Here is a 20,638-nt window from a genome sequence, read left to right as displayed (position 1 = left end):
GTTGTGCTTAAGGAAAAAAAACATTATTCTTTTGAATCAGGCAATCTATTAAATCAATTGATTAATCCTATTGATATATTATTTACATAGTTAGTGATTCTAATTAGCACGATATTTCGATATTACAGTCAGTTGGTTGCTCAATGACTTCACCGTCAGTTTACGCCAAAGCGACCTCCAAAGGCAGCTTGAAAGAAATGCAAAACATGGTTTTGGTAGGAGCGACCTTTCGCACTCTGTGGAAAGAAAGGGCCTCCAAAGGGATGTCGAAGTTCAAATTCTTGGCAACTCGCTTACGCATATCTTCGTACATCTCCTCAACTTGTGGCTCTGGCTGCATTGGGTCGCTCTTGTGGAAGCAGTGTACGTGGACCACAGGCATATTCTCCTCTGTAAGACTTTCCGTGCCAAACACTCGCTTCCTCAGAGCAATATCGGCGTAGAGACCAACGAACCCCGGAAGGAACTCAATTGCAGAGTCAGGGAGGTTCATAACATAGTGCGAGAATGATTTTGGAATAACCACTTTCTCAATCGGCGTGGACGATGGTTTCGTTCGAGAGACCTTCTTGGGTACAATCTCTGCGAACTCCTTCTCCTCCGCCCAGTCCACAAGGCGCGACGAAGCCTCTTTGATGAACTTCAGACCATCCATGTTATACGGAACGACAAAATTCGACACTCTATTAATCCTGACGTTTTCTTCAAGTGCTGCGTAGCTGTCTGGATTGAGGTCATTAGCAAGGACAATAACCCCCTTTTTACCCGCTGGAACAGCAAATGGACCCACCCCTGCCATAACATCGCACACAGCCTGGCCCTTCTGGAACTTCTTGATAAGCCGATCATGCTCCGTGTGCAGCCGAGTATTCCAGTACACTTTTTTGAAGTTGAATCGGAATCGGCACCCGCTTTCTGCCTGCTCTACGTCGAACTTCTCCTCACCAGCAAGCACTTCCATATCGAACGTTCGGTACACAGTATCAATTGAGTCCAGTTTGTTGACAACAGTCTTGATAAGCGGGTTTTTGTCGAGGATCACTTCACCAATGAGGAACCGGTACGGCATGTACTCTTCTCGAATGTTCATATGAGCAATGTGCCCAACGTTTGTAAACCCACTTGGAATCTCATCTAGAAGCTCTTCAGGCAAAACTGCAGATAGGATCTCATCGGACTTCCAGTATTCGTATCCTAGTTCCAGAGTATATGGCACAAAGGAGGAATTGGCCATTTTGAAGAGCTCTGCAGACTGTTCAGAGATGGAATTGTAGACACTCGCCGGATCTTTAATATCGTCTCTCAACAGGAGACCCTTAGTTTCGTCCACCGTGACAACTCGAGACACTCCCTGGAGTTGTAGTAGGTCCTTCTTGGCCTCTTTGTTGATTCGCGTAATGTAGCTGGGGTCCCCCAGCTTGGCAGCAATCAGCGGGACCTTGGTCTTGAAGATGTCTCGATCCAACTCCTTCATACCCCGGTTCACAGGAGGGAGGTAGTTCCTCACTTTCTCAAAACCTCTCGAAGCCATCCTCAGCATCAACCGATCCTCCAACAACGTCCTATCTCCACTAAAATTAACGGTTGGAGCTCTTTCGAAAGGAGACGTGCGGCTGGACGTGGGTCCTGAAAAATTTTGAGTGAGACGCACGGCTGAACCAACCATCATTTGACATCACCATCGATCGACTTCCTACTTGCGGTGTATGCCCTTTGATAGAAACAAGATACGGATTAATTGATAATGGGCGTGATCACGGTGACTTCAGCCAGAGCTGAGAGGACGGCTCCGACTGATGAAGAGGACCATGTGTCTGATATTGAATTTGAAGACGCCGATAGCGATGTTGAAATGGATAATGCTCCAGTAGTGGACGAAGAAGGAGTCAACGCCCAGGGACTCGTCACTCCAGGAGAGATTGTCACAGATGATACCATTTGGATGCGAGGACACGGGACATACTCCGTCAATGAGAAGACGTACTCCTCTGTGGCCGGAACCATCACTCGAGTGAACAAGCTGCTTAGTGTGCGACCGCTCAGAGGCAAGTATGTGCCTGTTGTCGGTGACCACGTGGTTGGACGAATCACTGAAGTCGGTAATAAGCGGTGGAAAGTCGATATTGGTGCATCCCAGGACGCAGTTCTGCTCTTGGGGTCTGTTAACTTGCCTGGCGGTGTGCTGCGAAGAAAGAGCGAGAGCGATGAGTTACAGATGAGGCAATTCCTTAAGGAAGGCGATCTTCTTAATGCCGAAGTCCAGGGGTTGTTCTCGGATGGCGGTGCTTCTCTTCACACGCGATCTCTGAGATACGGTAAATTAAGAAACGGATACCTGGTCCTAGTTCCATCTTCGTTGGTCATCCGGTTTAGAACTCACCAGTACCGGCTTCCGGGCAATGTAGACATGATTCTGGGCATTAATGGCTACATTTGGCTCAGTAAGTCGCGCAAGGAGGTTGCATCAAATGTCTCGATTACGCGACTAGAAGAGGAGGCTGGGATGGAAATCTATAGTGATGTTAACGAGACGATTTCGCCAACGATCCGAGAAACCATTTCCCGCTATGCTAACTGCATCAGGGCCCTAGCCGCGAGAGAGGTGGGCATCAACGAAGCTCGTCTCATTGCTGCGTACGAGGCCAGTCTAGAGTACCAGTCTGCTGGAGATCTCGTAGACAGTCCAGTACAGGAAGCCATTGCTCAGGCGGTGCTTGAAAATGAAGCTTCCTAAATTTCTCCTTGGGTCTGCTCCTTTTAGCAATACTAGACCTACTAACGAACTATTCCTCCAAGTATCGGTTGCTTTAGCAAAGCTAGGATTGGTGATCTACTAACGCGGAACAGTGAGGTAATTGCGATGGAGGATTTCATGGTTCCTCTGGAGGGAGGAAATAGCATATTTATGTCATTTGTAACGAAAAGAATATTTTTTACCAATCATTGAAGACTACGAGGGCTATAATTATTCATTTGTTTAACCTCTACTCATGATTGGTGTATCTCTACAATTGCTACTATGTACAAAAATGCTAATAACAGTTAGTTGTCGCTCTTAGGAGCCTTGTCAACAGGCGCCAAAGTGTTTTCGGATTGTTCTGGCTGTGCAGGCTTGAGAACATAAAAATAGGTAGTACCAAAGTGGTATCGTTCCTGCTCAACTATTTCAAACCCGGCCTTTTGAACAATATCGTCAATATCCAAGTTCCATCGGCACCCCCACTCCTTGGCACGAGACTCTGCCCGCTTGTCCATTCGCTCATTCAATGAATCCCTATCAGATCGACCGTGCTCCAGTAAAATAATTTTTCCATTGGGCTTGAGCAGCCTCTTGAAGTTCTGCAGTGCCGCACCCGGGTCCTCATGCGAACACAAACCAAACGACTCATAGATGGTGTCAAACTTCATGCCGGACTTTTCAGTAATCTTGCCCAGATTTTCAGCCCGACCCTTGACATACTGCACATTGGTGAAATCCTTGAACTTCTTCTCAAACTTGCGCTTGCACACCTGAAGCATCGCTTCCGATGTGTCGACAAACACAATGGAGTTCACCTGGGACGGCTTGAAGTAGGAAACATTTCGGCCAGTACCACAGGACACCTCCAACACGTCCCCCTCAACCATCTTCATCACCTTTCGTCGCTTAAGCCAGATATAACTGAGGAACTCTTCCCACCAGATTTTGGAATCATACTCTTCGGCCATTTCCTCGTAAACATCGGTAGTGTTTCGAGCCACCGGGATGCCTGGGACAGCTTCATCCTCTCCTTCGCTCTTCTGGTGAGGATGGGCTTCACCAGTAGCCTTATGCTTGGTCTCCTGGAGGTATCGGATACCAAACACAGCAGTAACGACGTAGAACACAATCAAAGTGCCGGCGGCCTTTTTCTTGAACTGTGGGTCTCGATTCAGCTGGTCGAACCGCGCTTTGAATGCCTCGAGCATGGAAAGGTACTTCTCGCCCTTTCGCGGCTGGTTGAGTGGACGGGTTTTGAATCCCTGGTGCAGGATCTCACTGCCCCTCAGCCCAGTCCGCCTTCCGGTCAACTGGGCCAACATCCGGCTGCTGTTGTAGCAACTGCTCCTCAACATAGTCTTTCCTGGGCCAATGATACCACAGCGTATACTCGGTATTAAGACAGGTGAAATTTCAATTTTCAAAAAACGTAATTACGATTTCATCTACTTAACTGCTGTGCGGCTGACGAAGATGTCAGCCGGTACCCCCTTGAAGGTTCTGCTAAATATTGAAGGTTTCGGAGTTTGTAATTTGCGTAAGCCAGAATTAGCGGTGTACGCATGTAATAGTTATGGTTTGGCGCTTCAATTGAGTCAGAGTTAGCATATATGCTGAAGCGTAACAGATGACAAAGTTTGATGACTCCGCAGGGAGAGCGCAATTGCTGCGTTTCCAACCATGCAAATGCAATTAAAATGCCGTGATTGCCTTGCTCGTTATCTCGAGTCGCAGTTTAATTGGTTCGCTAAAAGGCCCCATGACTTCAATGTACTGCTTGATGGCCTGTAAAGCTGATGTTGGGCAGGTCGGAGACATACTTGCTGCACGTGACGGGGTAATGTGACCAATAGACGCGACTGGTTATGCGCGTTAATTAAAACCGCAACGCGACACGCTGTTTTTTTCTAATTTACGCGTCGCGAATATATAAGGTCATACTATTTCTCTAGTTTTTTGTAGCATTCACCAATCAATCAATTTTTTGTGCCAATTCTTCAATTGCCTCTATGACCAACATGGCTTCTCCATCTTCCACCGCTTCTACTCCCACAACTCCTGAAGTTGAGCGCAGAGAGGCAGTAGCATCAATGATCCAGCAAGGCCGCTTCGATCCCTCCTTTGCCAACGGATTCACCATTGCCGGCGTATCAGCTACTCAAGAGCAAAAGTACCTTACCGAGGGGATCATAGAGGGATTGGGCTATGCCAAAGTTACGACTGACGGCATGGGTGAGCCAATCATGGCATACTACATAGAGTCTCCACAGAACCCACTCCTTGGAGTAAAGTGGGCAAGAAATAACGATAATAACCAGCGGCTTTGGAATGCTGAGCAGGTAGTGTTCAATGACCCGCATGGACGAGCCGTGTTGTTGGTCATGTACCTGGTCCGTGACAACGTTCTTGATGTTTCGAGCGGAATTGCGAAACAAGCATATCTAACGTACCTAGGCCGGCTATCTGACTATGCAGGACTGAGCAATTATGAGAGACGGGCTCTTGCCTTTGACAAGACCGTCTTCAGCCAATTGCTCTACCTATTCACTGATTTCGAGTATATCATTCGAGAACGACCAGCTGACAATTGTGCTCCATACGATATCAGGCTGGCCGAACAAAACTTGGGGTACCTCTACTGCACCGAGGAGGCCCTCATTGCTATTCGAGACAATCTTGCAATTGAAGATGTGAATCTTCCTCTATTTTCTCGACGGAGGCATATGCTGGTTGTGCTGCGATTCATGTTCGAGCGGATTCTCAGCTACCAGGTAAAGACTATCGATGACAGTCTTTATCGAGATCTTCCGGACAGCACTGCTGGATGGTATACCTTTTATGCTCTTGTGTTTGAATACTACTTTGGTCTGCCGCAAGCTCGGGCCGTGGACCCATGGTGGAAAGTGGGCTATCCTGGGGCCAAGCGGCTCATAGGGCTCATTAGCGATACGATTGAGATTGAGGAGCTTACTGTCGATGACTTTAAGGATAATCCAAGCTCTCGAGTTGTGCGACTCGTTTATTCCATGCTCGTCAACCGCCTTAACACGATCTTGCCCAACTACGCAGTGCGATGGCTGCACGAAGCCCTTGGCCGGTTTGCCGACGACCCCACACGGCTGCCTGATATCCTCAATTTTGTCTCGCAGTGGCAGAATGAACGGGAGCACCCGTGCTCGGATACCCAAATGATGAGGCATGGCGTTGTGTTTAACTTACCTCCTGTTACCAAGGACCTTGGCGAGTCGATCAGGACTCTGTCCGCTGAAATTGAAGACCCGGATTGCCGACTAGTATTGCACAACCCATTTGCACGATACCGGCCCGAGTTTTTGAAGCAGAAGTACCTAGAAGGGCAGATGTATCGGCAGAGGCAAGGTTGGAGCACCAAGCAGCCGAAAGTTGACACCCCTGTTTTCAGTCCTTTCTACGGGGGCATTAAAATGCCTATTGATTAGCTGTTATCCAGTACTCCAATGTTTGTTGTTTAATTATATTTTTTGCATGCATTCCGTTAACCTCATGACATGGTAGTTATTCAAATACCAATGCTTGAGTACAGACATTCCGTCAACCTGCTGGTATGTCATTCAATTACCGGTACCATCAATCGTACCCAAATCCAAAAAAAGACTTATTATAAATTATATTTCCACCGGAGTTCATGACAGATGGTATATGGGGGGACTGGTCCCCCCAAACCCCCCTGGAGCTCCGCTACACGGAGATTGGCTGATGGTGATTATGGGGGTTTGGGGGCAGAGCCCCCAGCTACGGGAGCTCGAGGGCTGGCCCTCGAATACGCTGGATGAAAGCAGATATCCCCTACATAATCAACCAAATACTTAATTACATATTATGCAAGCGCTGCCGTTTACATCAGGCAGTTATATAGTGGTTGCCCATTATAGGTAATGCGGCTCGTGCGGCATATTGGTGCGGCTCAGTTAACTAAATTCAACTTAACCCGGGGTTCCCAACATCAAAAGCGACCACCGTGAAATTTTCAAGGAAAACTCTGCTGGCCGTACCTTTTACCTCTCATTTGACGTAAAAGCTAGCCATCGGTGAAAGAACCCACGCGGAGTCAGGGGTAAATACTAGCAAAGACGAAGATGGCGATGTCTGATGTCCGAATTTTCATTCGGCCGATTCCATTTGAAGGTAAGTCGCTCTCACAAGGCTGAACAAAAAAAAACAATGCTAACGCGAAATAGCGCGACGATCTGATGTAGAGGACCTGTTTGCCCGGTTTGGGCCATTGCAGGAGGTCAAGCTGCTCAGAGGCTACGGCTTCGTGGAGTTCAAAGAGCCCGCTGATGCGGAGAACGCCGTGCGAGAGCTGAACAACTCTGGCTTTATGGGCGAGTCTCTTCAGGTCGAGTTTTCCAAGGCTAAGCCGCCTCCTCGAGACCGGGACTCGGACCGGGACCGATACCGGGACAGAGAACGAGACCGAGATCGAGATCGAGAACGAGACCGAGACCGAGACCGAGATCGACCGCGAAGAGGCGGCGATCGGTACGCTCCAACGCGGTCGACGACGTACCGAATGACGGTGGAAAACGTGCCAGAAGCGACGAATTGGCGAGAGCTCAAGGACTTTGCGCGACAGGCGGAGGTTCCTATTTCGTACGCTAACGTTAACCGTCGGGGTATTGGCATTTTGGAGTTTTCGACCCGAGACGACCTTGACCGGGCGCTGGATGTGTTGGGCGGTAAGGAGCTCAATGGACAGGCTGTGGACGTGCGAGAAGACACGCGACCACCCCCATTGGCGGCCCGATTTGGTGGTCGTGGCGGCGGTCGAAGGGACCGGGACCGGGACTATGGGCGACGTCGTGGGCGGTCTCATTCTGGGTCGCGAGAGCGACGTGACCGTTACCGATCGCGGTCTCGATCGCGATCTCGAACGCGGTCTCCTCGGCGGGATCGAGACAGGTCGCATTCGCGGTCTGGGACTCCGCCGCCTCCTCCGCCTCCTGAGAATGGCGATTACTACGACGACAGTGAACGAACCCCTCCTCCACCACCTCCTCCAGCCAATGGCGACAATTGGTAATCACCTTGCTATTGATTGATTAATTGCGATTGACCAACTGCGGTTGATTTAATTGCGACTGACTAATTGTGATTGATTAATCGTGATATTGTGTTTTGTTTGGTTATTACATTTTTTGGTTATTATTCTTGTTTTATTATATTATTTCTTCCCGCGATATCAACGACATACGACGTTCCTACTAATGACGATCGATAACACCAGTGTATAATTAATGAACCAGTTTTTCTCCGCGAAGCGGAGGTAAGGAGTCTGGGGCGTAACCCCATCATCACTCGTAAATGTACTACCCGGTATTAAATATACCATCCTTCTGAGGAGTATTAATCTTCCCTCCTTCTGGGGCATAGAATTACCCTCCTGTGGGGAGTGTGTAATGCATTTGAACTAGCATCCTTCTAGGGAGTAATGGTGTTGAACACGTCCTTCTGAGGAGTAATTGCTAGCTGAGCTTCCTTCAGTAGACCGAGTTTTTAATGAGGTAGAAGCCCCAGCAATATCATCACTCGTAACCATTGTTAAATATGGGAATTCTTTTGGTGAGTACTAAACTTAACCTACCATCCTTCTGTCTCATCATTTTTCTGGGGAACAATTGCTTTAAACTACCATCTTGTAGTAGTAGCTTCTCTGTCAAATAGCATATAAATCATTGGTCACGAAGTAATTGCTAGTTAAGCTTCCTTCGGTAGACCGAGTTGATAAGATAAAACAGGAAGAAGAACAAAAAGATGTTGAATCCAGTGGAAATGATAAATGCCTTCTGGTAGCAGTATATGCCCTTGAAGCAAACTGTGCCCTCATGCGGATGGGACTCGCCGTTCGAGTCAAAGATCTTACCAAACAGAAGCGAAAAGCCGTAGGATGCTACGACCTGCGCAATGGAGACAAAGCCCCAGTTCTGCGAAAAGTGCTCCATGCCGAAACACTCGGAGACAATTGAGGGATACACACCGTAGGTAAGACCATAAGCAAATCCAAATAAAAGGGACATGATCCACATAGAGTTGACATCCGTCGTGGCGATTGTTCGCAAGTTAGCCGTGATCATAACAGCGTTCGCAGCGACAATGAGCCAAAGCCGCTGCGCCGAGTACTTCTTCTTAATGTAGTCCGATACAGATCCGCTGACCAGCCGCCCGGCAAAGTTAGACAGAGAAATAATAGCCACCTGGAACGCCTGTAGGCTCTGGACGGTCCCGGGATCGACCTGGACGTCGTCTTCACCAAACCGCATCAACGCTCGGACGCAGTACCCGACACAGTAAATGTACATCTGGCCCGGGCCGCTCATAAGGGCCATTGTAAGGAAGTGCTGCCAGTATCGCGTCCTTAGCAGGATGCTGATTCCACCAGCCGGCTCCTCTACTTCATCCAGGAGGTCTTCCTCATGGGCAATGTCCTTCATATGGATCCCCTGACTTCCCTCTGGGTGGTTCTCATGAAGATGCGAGGAGCTCTCAGCGATTAGGGGTGCATGCTCGACATCTGGCTCCTCTTCAGGGTCATAGACGCGGATGAATGGAGTGTTGACTGCGGTTAGGCCCGTCGTGAGAAGCGTCAGTACCATGAGGAAGCCCGCCGTATTCCCGGGGAAGATCACGCCAGCAACCGTCGAAAACAGGAAAGCCGATAGACCAAACGCCGACATGGGCACGCAGGTCGCAGTTCCCCGGGCGTGTGGGAAGTTCAAGGCTGCTGTCTTGACGGCCGAGGAGTAGACGAGGGTCGAACTGAACCCAGCCAACGCCAACGCCGCTCCAATCAACGGTACAGACCTGATTGTGTACACATAGGCGTGGTAGACGGTGGAATATCCGAGAAGGAGACCCACAGTGCCCAGACAGCATGGGATCAGAGTCCCATAGTGGTCTATGACGTACCCGGCTACCGCTGAGAGTAGAGCGACTCCGGCGGGTCCCATAAGCGAGAGGAACGAGCTCTGCGTGGCAGTTAAGTCCAGTCTATCGGCTAATTGCGTCGAGTAGGCTGAGTAGACGTAGATAGTACCACAGGCCAAACTGGCGAGCCAACAAGCTACCAGCGCCCCAAATCGCTTGTTTATCAGGGATCTCATTTGTGAATAAAAGCTTAACTATAGCAAGGTATTGTTGAAGATGCACAGCTATTTATACAGCCATTCACAGCTGTGATATTTCATGTAATGCAATGTCGCTTCCTCTTTGCTATCAGTCCTGCATGGCCTTTCTTCTGCTTCTTGCTGTATCGTGCGTTATCGGATTCCGGTCTTGTGCGGCCCCCGCCGACCGCCCTCCGCCATTCCCCATCCCACGTCTCCACGGGCCTTTTACCCTAGACGTGTTACACTACATGTGTTGTGGGAGGGTTGTGGGGGTTGTCAGCCGCACTGAGCCGCACGCATTCGCTACACTAGCCCAGCTCGGCTAATCCGACCCACCCCAATTATTACTTAATTAATAACGTTAAGTGGCTATTATTATTAGAATTCCTAGTTCTTGTTGAGTATCTTAAAGATGCAGTCATACTTATCGCAGAGTATCAGATAAGTTAAGCTATGGTATTATAGCGGTATGATAAGGATGCATAAGATTGCGGAGTCCGTCCTCAATTATTATGTGTATTGAACTTTTATTAGACTACCCCATTGAACTAGCCCTTGAACGCCTTCAGTCAACTAAGCCGATTGAACTCTAAGGGGGCTACTAAGCAGTACTAAGCACTTAGTGCTACAAATAATGTAACTGGTGGTTATATCAATACGTACACTGTACATGGTAATATATTAATTTCTCTTGCACAGGGCTTCATGTCGGGTATTACGAGTCAATGAAATAGCATAATTAATAACACACCCGGATCTTGCTTCATATTATGGCACCTATGCACGAGTAAATACCATAGGTAGTGATAAAATTGTAAGTCACTCTCTTGCTTTCTAATCCACAGCTGCTCGTAGTTGTACTGGAAACTCCAAATTTCCAATCCAATGGAGAATGAACCATCGTTGGGAAGTGCCGAAACTGCAATGGCTCCCTGCATACATTTAGCATGCGATAGATCTACAAATAACCACATGAAACATGTGCCGCAAATCAACGACGCAGTTACTTAGCGATAGCGATACACTATTGCTGCAATTCAGAATAAGTCGCCATCTGCTGTTGAATCATGGAATACTTCGAATGAGTTCTCAATACCGTTTCAGCCAATTTAACGGCATGACGCTTGGCCCCTCGGATTAAGCGTTTGGTCGAGCTGACTCCATATTTGTGCAGAAACTAACAGGTACCTTCCAATGGTACTTGCTAAAATAGTTGCCAGATATTTGGATAGGTAAGTCTAGATTCTTTGGGTTTACCTGGCAACGCATCCTGCTCCGCCTTACAGTGCTTATAGTGCCAATTGAGATATTTTTGATCGGTCAACACCTCCCAGAGCCCATGATAAATATGACTTGCAAACATTTTCCACTTTTGATTCAGCGTAGGTTTACTAGTCACTTTGATGCAGAGTATGTATAGTATCTTCCTGCAAGGGACATAGCGCTCAATGGCAGTATATATTGACAGAGTCGTTCTCAGGTTCTACGTTTACATCTGTTATCCCTGTCTACGCAATGATCAATCAAATCATCACAGCGTTGAAGCGCCGCCTGCCAGATGGAGTACCTGAGGTCGTGTATGCGTCTGATCTCACTTATCGGGATATCTACGGTCCGCATCTATCTGATGACATTGAACAAGCGATACCTATCTTTAGTGAAGTACCGGTCGGAGACTTTGAGCCTATTTTTGACGAATTGCTTGCTGAATTGCGCGCCGCACGGAACAGGTCAAGGTCATCCATACTTAGATCGCTGATGCCCGCAGTTGGAGACAATTGGGTGCAAACAGAAGGCGATGTCACCAAGTTGGTCTATAAGTTTATTCTCCATCCTGTAGACCTTGCTTTGCAGGCATACGTGGCTCAACGAGGAGGCGGCGACAAGATCTATGGCGTAGCACAGTATCAGACCACATCAGAGCCTATATGTCGCTCCAATTATGCATGGGTACTTCATTCCGGAGATAGTAAGGAACTTGTTCACATTCTCGAGCTCAAAAATACCCGTGCTTTACGCGAACAAGATTTTGCCTCCGCACAATGTACGGAGCAAGACTTTCGACGAAAAGCCGCTGAAGCTTATGATAGGTACCACAGAACCTGGCTGGAGGATAACGCCAGTGTATTATCAGTTCAAGTGAGTAAGTACTCAAAACATTGCCAGAGTATCTCTTTATTTGGTTGGAATGCAATGTTTCTATTCAGTTCCACCCAAGATGTGGAGGGTAGAAATACTGCGGGAGGAACCTTTTTCTGGGAGAATAAACAAGATGAAGAGGGCATGACCTTCTGCAGCCTCTTGTTTACATCTGTAGCCCAGCCGCTAAAACGCCGTTATGATGAAGCCCGAGCTAGAAGACTCCGCTAAATATATAGTGCCTGCAATAAAATCAATAATGATACATGACACATATAGCTAATCCGATCGTGTATTAATTCGTTTCCGCAGTCGTAACAGATGCCCAATCCCTCTCTTGGACAAATTCACTCATCTCCCATAGTCTTTTCGTGTCGAAGAGTGTTGGTTGGTCAATAACGGTTATAACGCCTCGTTAAATGTGATCCCTCACTACTCTTAAAAGGATCCATTGTGCTGCGGCATTGTACTTTTATGCTACCAGAAATATAATCATATGTAATACCCTGAGACGAACTGGTCATTTTTAAAGATTGTGATTTTTTCATGTTATTTTGCTTCTGCTTTACCGCACGGTAATGCATTATGGTAACGTCTCCCATCCATAGCTAGGAGCCCGACACATGTCATTCGTCATCTACTAGGGTGAAGTCTATGTAAACTCGACTCCTTTCTTTACCTTTTGAACTCGTCATTTTTCGAATTACTGCCTTATCAGCTCGCGGCGCCAATGGCTGATCCAAAGGCTGATGAGATCTTCCTGGTTAACGCTGCATTGATCACCGACGCCCCTGTCAGTGCCACCGCTTGTGTAAACGGTTGGTACATAATGTTAGCCAGTAAACGACCCGTTAAGCTTTTTTGCCCTCGCGGACGCCGGCCCCTACACTCGGAGACAATGATATGGCTAAATACTCTCTGCTCGATCGAGACGATGGACTGAATTGAAAAAGAACATAGTTGAATTAAAGAAATGATACGTGAAAACCAGCAATACAGTTGTAAGTCTTTAAATTGCACTATTTCCTACGGCTCAAAGAGTACTAGAATAAGCTGCTCAGGAAAAAGCAACCGTAATATTGATGTTACAGTAGGTACTGTAGCGAATATGCTGCATGCGGCAATGTGCAATACAGCCATGACTACAGCGCAGGGGTACATGCAAGCAGTCAGAAGTGTTGGGCGCGGAAAATGTACAAAAAGGATGGGAGCATTGTGTTGCATGTACAAGCCGTGCAACTTGATGAGACACGTCATCGAACAAGAGACAAAACGCTTCATATTGAAGGGATATTAAAACGAGTTTGACGACAATGCAAGGAGAAAAAGTAAAGGTGTCTCTTCTGTCTGGCATCTGAGACAGGAGCAGCGAAGTACGTTTCCCTCCAAATTTGGCGCAAAGTTTTGCCCTCAGTAGAGAAATTGAGGCAGATGTGGACAGCACAATAAATTATTTATTATTCTAAATACCGGTAGAATAACGTTATAGATATTTTATATTACAATAACAGGTTATATAATAATTAATATTACGTGGTCTTTTAGAAAGTACCGGTAACTATAAATATTTGTACGGTATCACCCTTTAGTTGTCGCTTGATTCTTAAAACTCATAAAATCAGAATATGTTGCAAACTACGAACGACGAATTTGCAAAATGGGCTTCAACTTGGGATAAGCCCCCTGTACCTTATGTCGGCGGAGAAAGCTTCACTGCCCGTGAGCATATTGCTCCTTCACCAACCTCTATTTTTGATGGTTGGACCGTTGCCTCTAAAGAAACAAAAGCGGAGAGGAATACTCTTTCACAAGTTGAGCAGTGCGTGCTCCACCCTCCTTTGCCAGGCAGCTTCGGCCCGCTTACCTTACAGCTGAAAGTTGTTCGATCGATCGAAGTTGGAGAAATGATCGGCAGACAAATTGTTCTTGTTGAAGTCCATTCTCTGCAAGATTATGAATACGGGGTAAGCGGCTGGTAGCCAAATTCTACGACCCTCTCTATATCAACGATGAGGGAGGTTATTTGGATCGATTTCGACTTGCCGACCGCGATTATACTCACGAGGTACGTGCCTATCAAGATCTTCATGAGCTTCAGGGAAGCTTGATCCCCAAGTTTTATGGCTCCTTTTCTGTCGACGTCCCTATGCCCTGGTCATCGAAAACACGCCAAGTTCGGCTTATATTACTCGAATATATACCGGGATTGTCGATGAAACAATTTAACCCCTCGAAAATTCCGCAAGACATCCGCAAGAAGGTAATGAAGAAAGTGATTGATGTTGAGAGCTTAGTGTACAAACGAGATGTTTTACTGAGAGAAGTATGGCCGCAAAATGTCATTATTACGGAGACTGAATTTCCACGCGACATACACCTGGTATTCGTTGGTTTTCATAGGGCGCTTTTTCAAAGGGGAAAACTTGAAGGATCTGAAGACCGTCGTGACCTGCATCTGGGGGAATATATCACACCTCTTGTACGCTGGGCAGAACTCAATGATGTGTGGAACTTCCTAAAATGGATAGATTGGGATTGGACGCCCTGGATTCAATCAGAGTATCGTCATGAAGAACACTTGGCCACATCAGAGCTGAAAGCTCTTTATTAATTGTGGCTGGTCTTGGTAGTAGTCGTGGTAGTGATACCGGTACACGGTGGATAGCTAGATTTAATAATATTTTTTGGGTTTAGTCTCCATAAGAACTTTGATCCTTGTGTTCAGCAATACAACCCAATTGTTCGCTCTGGTGGCCCTGCGGCGCTTAGTGACAGCAAAACAGAACGCTACAATTAAAACATTTCAGCAAAATAAGCAATCACCAAGTTGATCATTAATTGCGTCTGTCAGACCTGCAGTAGCCGTACGTAACTCTCCTAGAGCCTTTTTTTCGCTCATGTATACATTATCCATGCAACTAAGGGCCCTTTTTACTGTTTAATGGGAGAGGAAATCAAATACCAAACAAGAAATTGGAACAATAATTAAAGGAATTGATTATCACTTGTGATTACAACCATTGTAGATAAGGTTCACTATTAGACTAGGATCTTCAGGACACCCACCTATGGAGTCACATGAGTTCAGTTTTTTACCAATCTTAAAGGTTCTGCGTCAGTCTTCATTGTACAAAAGTACAAATATTTGTATCACCCTTCTTATTTGTCGATTGATTCATGAAATTCATAGAACCAGAATATGTGGCAGACCACGAACAAGGAATTTGCAAAATGGGCTTCATCTTGGCCCCCTGTCCCCTATGTCGGCGGCGAAAGCTTCACCACCCGTGAGCATATTGCTCTTCACCGCCGCCTGTGTTTTTTCATTGAACCTCGCCTCTAAAGGAAAAAAAAAAGCTGAGAGGAAAACTCTTTCATTAATTGAGCAGTGCCTGGTCTGCCCTCCTTTGCCAGGCAGCTTTGGCCCGCTTATTTTGCAGCTGAAAGTTGTGCGACCGATCTAAGTTGGAGAAATGTCTGGAATACAAGTTGTTCTTGTTGAAGTCCATTCTGAGCAATATTGTGAATTACAGGGTATGCAGCTGGTAGCAAAATTCTACGACCCTCTCTATATCGATGATGACAGGGGTTACTTGGGATCGATTTCGGATTCTGGACCGTCATTATACTTACGAGGTGCGTGCATATCAAGACCTTCATGAGCTTCAGGGAAGCTTGATCCCCAAGTTTTATAGCTCCTTTTCTGTGGATGTCCCCATCCCTTTGTTATCGAAAACACGCGAAGTTCGGCTTATATTACTCGAGGACGTACTAGGATTGACGATGAAACAATTGGTTCCGTCGAAAATTCCGCAGGAGATCCGCAAGCAGGTGATGAAGAAATTGAGTGATGTTGAAAGTTTAGTGTACCAACGAGATATTTTACTGACCGAAATACGGAGATTGAATTTCCGCGCGAGATAGACCTGGTTTTCGTTGGTTTTGATGTTGCGCCTTTTGAACGGGGAGTATGTGAATAGAAGACCCTCCTGACATTCATCTGGGGAAATATATCACACCCCTTATACGGTGGGCGGAAGAAAATAGCGCATGGAACTTCCTAGATTGGATAGATTGGGATTGGATGCCCTGGATTCAATCAGAGTATCGTCATAAAGAACACTTGGTCATACCAGAACTGAAAGGTTTTATTAATTGTGGCTGCTGGAATTGGGCATGGATGCAATCAGTAGCTGACTTCTAAAATTCGGTCAAATCAGTGGCCGACTTGGAAAATTAGGCCAATTTAGCAAAATATCGCAAAATGCCGACTTTTAATGCAATTGATACAGGGAATAAAAAGTTCATTACACATCATTGTACGTAATTGTTATACAAGCCAAGTTCCAAAATCTATGCCTTCTTCTTGCTCTTCTTCTTCTTGTCCTTCTTACGCAGACCACCCATGCCACTCTTTACTGCCTCAGTATATCCTTCCCAGAACTTCTCCAGATCTCCAGGCACCACTACGGTTGAGATCTTCTGTCGCACCTTTTTATCGCTCTTGCCATCCGTAGCTCGGAACAGCACAGAGTAACTGCCATTCTCATTTTCAATACCATCCTCCTTCAACAGCTCATCCGTTTTATCAGTGACTAAATAATTTCGTTAGATATCATCAATAAATTAACCGTTAGGACACTTACGTCTCTTTTGATGCAAGTAAACTGAGCCCGCCTGCTCAGATGCAGCGAATAGCTCCTTAAGCTTCACCAGAAACTCGTCGTTTGACAGTTTATTCGTAGCCATTATCTTTTTTTTTTTTAATAAATAAATAATAGCAGCCCAACAACCAACTGCAGGCTCCCCAGGGTCTATTCGTTTTATAGCGCACGTATATACGAATGGTGAATATTTCATCCTCCCACTGGCACACTAATTCAGCAATATTTCCCAATGTTTTATAAATTAATTTACTGCCGGGTAATTACCCCTACCTCATCCTTGATAGCATTAAATAACCAATATATAGTTAATTAAAGACTGCCGGGTAATCGTTACCCTCCTTTGACGGTATTAATTCACCAATATATATAATATTAATATAATATCTAATGAAATAGCCGTAAGTATTCTGTCTTCCGGGTAACTTCATTCTCCCAGTGGCGCTCTTCCTTGTGCCCCCCCAGCCGCATACACACTCCAGCGACACCCAACACATTAAGGTCCCACCTACATGACTATCTAGGAGTACTAAACCCGGAGAACGTGGATACAGTAAAAGGTAGACCTTCCAGTTTGTATATATATAAAAAGATGGAAGAAGATCTGTCGCCCGAGCAGTCCGGTTTGGTGCATCAGTTTGTAGATGTTACCAATGTCCAGGATCGGAATGCCGCGGTTCGGCTGCTCCAGGCATCTAATTGGAACCTCGAGACGGCTCTCATGCTCCACTTTGATGGTGGAGTGCCTCCACCAGCTGCCAATGGGGCTCCTGCGGCTCCTCCTCAGCCCGCTACATCCTCCTCAGCTTCTTCGCGGTCGCCTCCCCGGTCACTGATGGAGGAATTGAGCCAGGCCCAGCCGAGTCACGACGTGGCTCCACGGATCACGCCGAACCCGGCTGTGTACACTCCAGGCCACAGCACGGGATTCTCAATTATCCAGACCGTGCTGCTCATGCCGTTTAACCTGGGTTACAAGGTGCTGAACACGGTGCTGTACTTCCTGTCCTGGCTGTTTCCCGTGCTGCCCCGGCTCACGGGGTACTACCCGGCCAATCGCAATGCGGCGACAGTCAGAAGCGACCACGTAGACCCCAAGACAGTTGCCGCGCGATTTGCGCGGAACTTTGAGGAGAAATACGGCGAGCATACGCTGCCATTCTTCGAAGGAGGGTACAGCCAGGCCCTCGAGGAGGCCAAGACGGGCCTCAAGTACTTTGTAGTCGTATTGGAGAGCGTAGAACACGACCTGACCGAGTCGTTTAACCGTGACGTGATGCTGAACCCGCAAGTGGTGCAGCTCATGAAGCGGCCAGACATTGTGCTGTGGGCAGGCGATGTGCGGGAGTCTGAGTCGTACCAGCTTGCTAGCGAGCTTGGCGTGACGAAGTTCCCGTTTTGTGCGCTAATTGCACCTGCCCCGAAGACGCACACGTCGAATCTGGTCGTTATGACGATTTTGGCGCGGCTTAAGGGCGTTGTTGACGCGGCGCGATTCGTGTCGACGCTGGAAGAGAAGATGGAGACGCACCAGCCCAAGCTCATGTCGCTAATTCTCGACAAGCAGGAGCGCGATATGTCGCGCCAGCTGCGTGAGGAACAGGACTCGGCCTACGAGCGAAGTCTTGCCGCCGACCGCGAGCGGGTGCGACAGCAAGAGGCAGAGCGCAAGCGTCAGGAAGAAGTAGAAGAGCGCCAGAAAGAACTCGAAACTGCAAAAGAGCGTCGCGAGGAATTGCGCAAGCAGTGGATCGAATGGCGCGCTGGAGAGCTCATCAAGACCAAAGAGTCTTCTGTTGGCGACAAGATGGCCCGGGTCAGCATTAGACTTATGTCGGGAGAGCGGGTTGTAGAGAAGTTTGCCCCCGACGCCAGTCTAGAGGAAGTTTATGCGTTTGTAGAGTGCTACGACGCCATTAAGGCGGCCTCTGGTAAGCATCTGTCCAAACCAGAGGGCTATGAGCATGAGTACGACTTTGAACTGGTGAGCCCCATGCCGCGGAAGGTCATTGCTGTTGATCCGGATGCATTGGTCAAGGACGAGCCTTCACTGTGGCCCAACGGCAGTCTTGTCGTTGAGGTCAAAGACAACGAAGACGATGAGTGATGATCAAAATACATTTGCATATACCTTATTTATCCGTGTACACTACTTCCTTCTTTGTTACACTTTTACAATCGAACTATTTTCTCCCCGAAGCAGAGCCACTATGCTATCTAGTGTAATTGGGGGGACCAGTCCCCCCAAACCCCCCTTGGGCTCCGCTTCGCGGAGATATATTGCTGAATCTACAGGTCCTCCGCGAAGCGGAGCTACGGGAGCTCGAGGGCTGGCCTTCGAAAATAGTAGCAGTAGTAACATAACCGACGGGGTTGGATAATGCAAAAAGTCGTTAATTGCCGGCACAGAAGTCAGCGAACCGTTCGGCGTAGCCCTCAGGGAGAACATGGATCGGATTGATGGCCTTGATGAGGTTCCTACTGTCGACATCGAACTCCGTGGTCTTGCTACTTGACCAATGGAACCCGTACTCGCCAAGCTCATTAGGGCCATTGTACTGGTAACAATGCTCGGATGCCGAGAGGCCACACAGCGAATAGTTGCTATGATAAGTGTCTGGAGAGGCCGATGGCTTATCCCGGAGTCCACCCTCCTCATCCTGGCCCGCTACAAGCGTGTAATAATAAAGTCCTTGCCTGTCCCACAGCGAGTGGTCTTTTGAAACGCCCGGAAGGACGTTCTCAATAATTGCCCAACAGCCACCGACCCAATGGCTATAGCAACCATCGACTAGTTTATTTGATCTTCCTGAAAACGATCTCTCCGGCTGCGACTGCCGTCTGCTGAGCCATTTGACAAACATTGACACATCGATTGTAGATTTCACCATTTCAGCACCACCAATAAGCCACAATGCTGCGAGGCCACAGTACGCATATCCTCCATGTGCCTCTACTCTTGGTGCTGCACCAAAACCTCCTTCATACGTCTGGCAGCGAGCAATGTAATCTGCACATCCCTCCACCAGTTCTGGAGTGAGGATCCTGAGCAACGAAGCTGCCGCAAGAGCACAGTAGGTCCCTCTAAGGTCAGACTCACCAGCTTCAGTCACAGTGAAACTGCCATCAGGCTGCTTCATTTCCATGAGGAACCTGTAGACCCCAGGACGGTCAATTGAGGACCAATAGTGTTCATTAGAGTATGGCAGGGCATGCACCGCGGCATAGGTCGTGGCCAAGTGGGGGTTTTGGCCCGCCCCTCCACCAAAAGCGCCTAGCGTAGGGTTCTGGAACTTCAACAGAGTGTCTCCAATGCGGTCCGAGTAGCTGGACACTTCCTCATCATCGCCCAAGAGACTAAGGGCATTGACGGTCCAATAGACCATCCAACTTTGGGACGCGTCCAGCTTTTTAAAGTAATGCTTGAGTATCCCCAATTCCCCTCTCAGGTAACTGATGTGGTGCTCCCGGTCGAGTAAGATGTCGTCAGCGGACTCGACGGCTTCATAGAGCTCGGTGATGGACTTTTCGGTCTCCAGCTGATCTACAAGCGACTTGGTGATGTAATCGCTCTTGATCCCTGAGCTGAAGAGCTTAATGTTATAGCCATGCGGTTCGAGGGACATGATCTTGCGACGGTACGGCATCCTGATCCTGCGTTTATATAGTAGCGGCATACCCCCTCAACCTCATATGCAGGTTTGGTTGGTTTGTGGATCCAGTATGAGGAACCTCCCAATTTCACTTCTCTCGAGACTATTGTAGCTGGTTACAATCTTGTTGTCCCATTTCCAGGTATGAGATGCCTGATGAATTAAATTTCGAATTGGCCTTTAATGGGTTTGGTGAAGTTTGATGCAAATTGGTGATTCTTTTTGATTCCATATACAGCAGGTGAAAAATGTGAAACATCAGCCGCATGAGCCGCATCCCATTGTATGGGTAGCCCC

General features: G+C 47.5%; 11 protein-coding genes across 11 annotated transcripts; 6 read left to right on the top strand and 5 right to left on the bottom strand.

Annotated features, from left to right (window-relative positions):
* Positions 1-160: 160 nt before the first annotated feature.
* On the bottom strand, positions 161-1,474 carry TRM5 (tRNA (guanine) methyltransferase; the record flags this gene model as incomplete). Its single annotated transcript, XM_076686079.1, has 1 exon — positions 161-1,474. The coding sequence occupies one exon, from the start codon at positions 1,472-1,474 to the stop codon at positions 161-163; it is 1,314 nt and encodes a 437-aa protein (XP_076539743.1).
* A 270-nt stretch (positions 1,475-1,744) lies between these two features.
* On the top strand, positions 1,745-2,734 carry RRP4 (exosome non-catalytic core subunit RRP4; the record flags this gene model as incomplete). The annotated part of the gene is made up of 1 exon (XM_076686078.1): positions 1,745-2,734. One exon carries the CDS (start codon positions 1,745-1,747, stop codon positions 2,732-2,734), a length of 990 nt encoding a protein of 329 aa, XP_076539742.1.
* A 308-nt stretch (positions 2,735-3,042) lies between these two features.
* Positions 3,043-4,062, bottom strand: OMS1 (putative RNA methyltransferase; the record flags this gene model as incomplete). The annotated part of the gene is made up of 1 exon (XM_076686077.1): positions 3,043-4,062. One exon carries the CDS (start codon positions 4,060-4,062, stop codon positions 3,043-3,045), a length of 1,020 nt encoding a protein of 339 aa, XP_076539741.1.
* A 687-nt stretch (positions 4,063-4,749) lies between these two features.
* Positions 4,750-6,198, top strand: TRVA0_032S01486 (uncharacterized protein; the record flags this gene model as incomplete). Its single annotated transcript, XM_076686076.1, has 1 exon — positions 4,750-6,198. The coding sequence occupies one exon, from the start codon at positions 4,750-4,752 to the stop codon at positions 6,196-6,198; it is 1,449 nt and encodes a 482-aa protein (XP_076539740.1).
* A 657-nt stretch (positions 6,199-6,855) lies between these two features.
* On the top strand, positions 6,856-7,802 carry NPL3 (mRNA-binding protein NPL3; the record flags this gene model as incomplete). Its single annotated transcript, XM_076686075.1, has 2 exons — positions 6,856-6,904; positions 6,958-7,802. The coding sequence occupies 2 exons, from the start codon at positions 6,856-6,858 to the stop codon at positions 7,800-7,802; spliced, it is 894 nt and encodes a 297-aa protein (XP_076539739.1).
* Positions 7,803-8,472: 670 nt separating this feature from the next.
* MCH1 (putative transporter Mch1p) lies at positions 8,473-9,879 on the bottom strand (the record flags this gene model as incomplete). Its single annotated transcript, XM_076686074.1, has 1 exon — positions 8,473-9,879. One exon carries the CDS (start codon positions 9,877-9,879, stop codon positions 8,473-8,475), a length of 1,407 nt encoding a protein of 468 aa, XP_076539738.1.
* A 1,521-nt stretch (positions 9,880-11,400) lies between these two features.
* Positions 11,401-12,255, top strand: TRVA0_032S01420 (uncharacterized protein; the record flags this gene model as incomplete). Its single annotated transcript, XM_076686073.1, has 1 exon — positions 11,401-12,255. The coding sequence occupies one exon, from the start codon at positions 11,401-11,403 to the stop codon at positions 12,253-12,255; it is 855 nt and encodes a 284-aa protein (XP_076539737.1).
* Positions 12,256-14,170: 1,915 nt separating this feature from the next.
* On the top strand, positions 14,171-14,635 carry TRVA0_032S01398 (uncharacterized protein; the record flags this gene model as incomplete). Its single annotated transcript, XM_076686072.1, has 1 exon — positions 14,171-14,635. The coding sequence occupies one exon, from the start codon at positions 14,171-14,173 to the stop codon at positions 14,633-14,635; it is 465 nt and encodes a 154-aa protein (XP_076539736.1).
* Positions 14,636-16,377: 1,742 nt separating this feature from the next.
* SRP14 (RNA-binding signal recognition particle subunit SRP14) lies at positions 16,378-16,773 on the bottom strand (the record flags this gene model as incomplete). Its single annotated transcript, XM_076686071.1, has 2 exons — positions 16,378-16,619; positions 16,671-16,773. The coding sequence occupies 2 exons, from the start codon at positions 16,771-16,773 to the stop codon at positions 16,378-16,380; spliced, it is 345 nt and encodes a 114-aa protein (XP_076539735.1).
* Positions 16,774-17,280: 507 nt separating this feature from the next.
* On the top strand, positions 17,281-18,795 carry UBX3 (clathrin-mediated endocytosis regulator UBX3; the record flags this gene model as incomplete). The annotated part of the gene is made up of 1 exon (XM_076686070.1): positions 17,281-18,795. One exon carries the CDS (start codon positions 17,281-17,283, stop codon positions 18,793-18,795), a length of 1,515 nt encoding a protein of 504 aa, XP_076539734.1.
* A 286-nt stretch (positions 18,796-19,081) lies between these two features.
* Positions 19,082-20,335, bottom strand: RAM1 (protein farnesyltransferase; the record flags this gene model as incomplete). Its single annotated transcript, XM_076686069.1, has 1 exon — positions 19,082-20,335. The coding sequence occupies one exon, from the start codon at positions 20,333-20,335 to the stop codon at positions 19,082-19,084; it is 1,254 nt and encodes a 417-aa protein (XP_076539733.1).
* Positions 20,336-20,638: the final 303 nt, after the last annotated feature.

Source organism: Trichomonascus vanleenenianus (genome assembly GCF_965637985.1).
Source record: "Trichomonascus vanleenenianus strain CLIB 3782 genome assembly, contig: TRVA0_032S, whole genome shotgun sequence".
In the NCBI taxonomy this organism is placed as follows: Eukaryota; Fungi; Ascomycota; class Dipodascomycetes; order Dipodascales; family Trichomonascaceae; genus Blastobotrys; species Blastobotrys vanleenenianus.
Note: the sequence above shows the minus strand (reverse complement) of the source record. Positions and strands in the feature narration are given on the sequence as shown.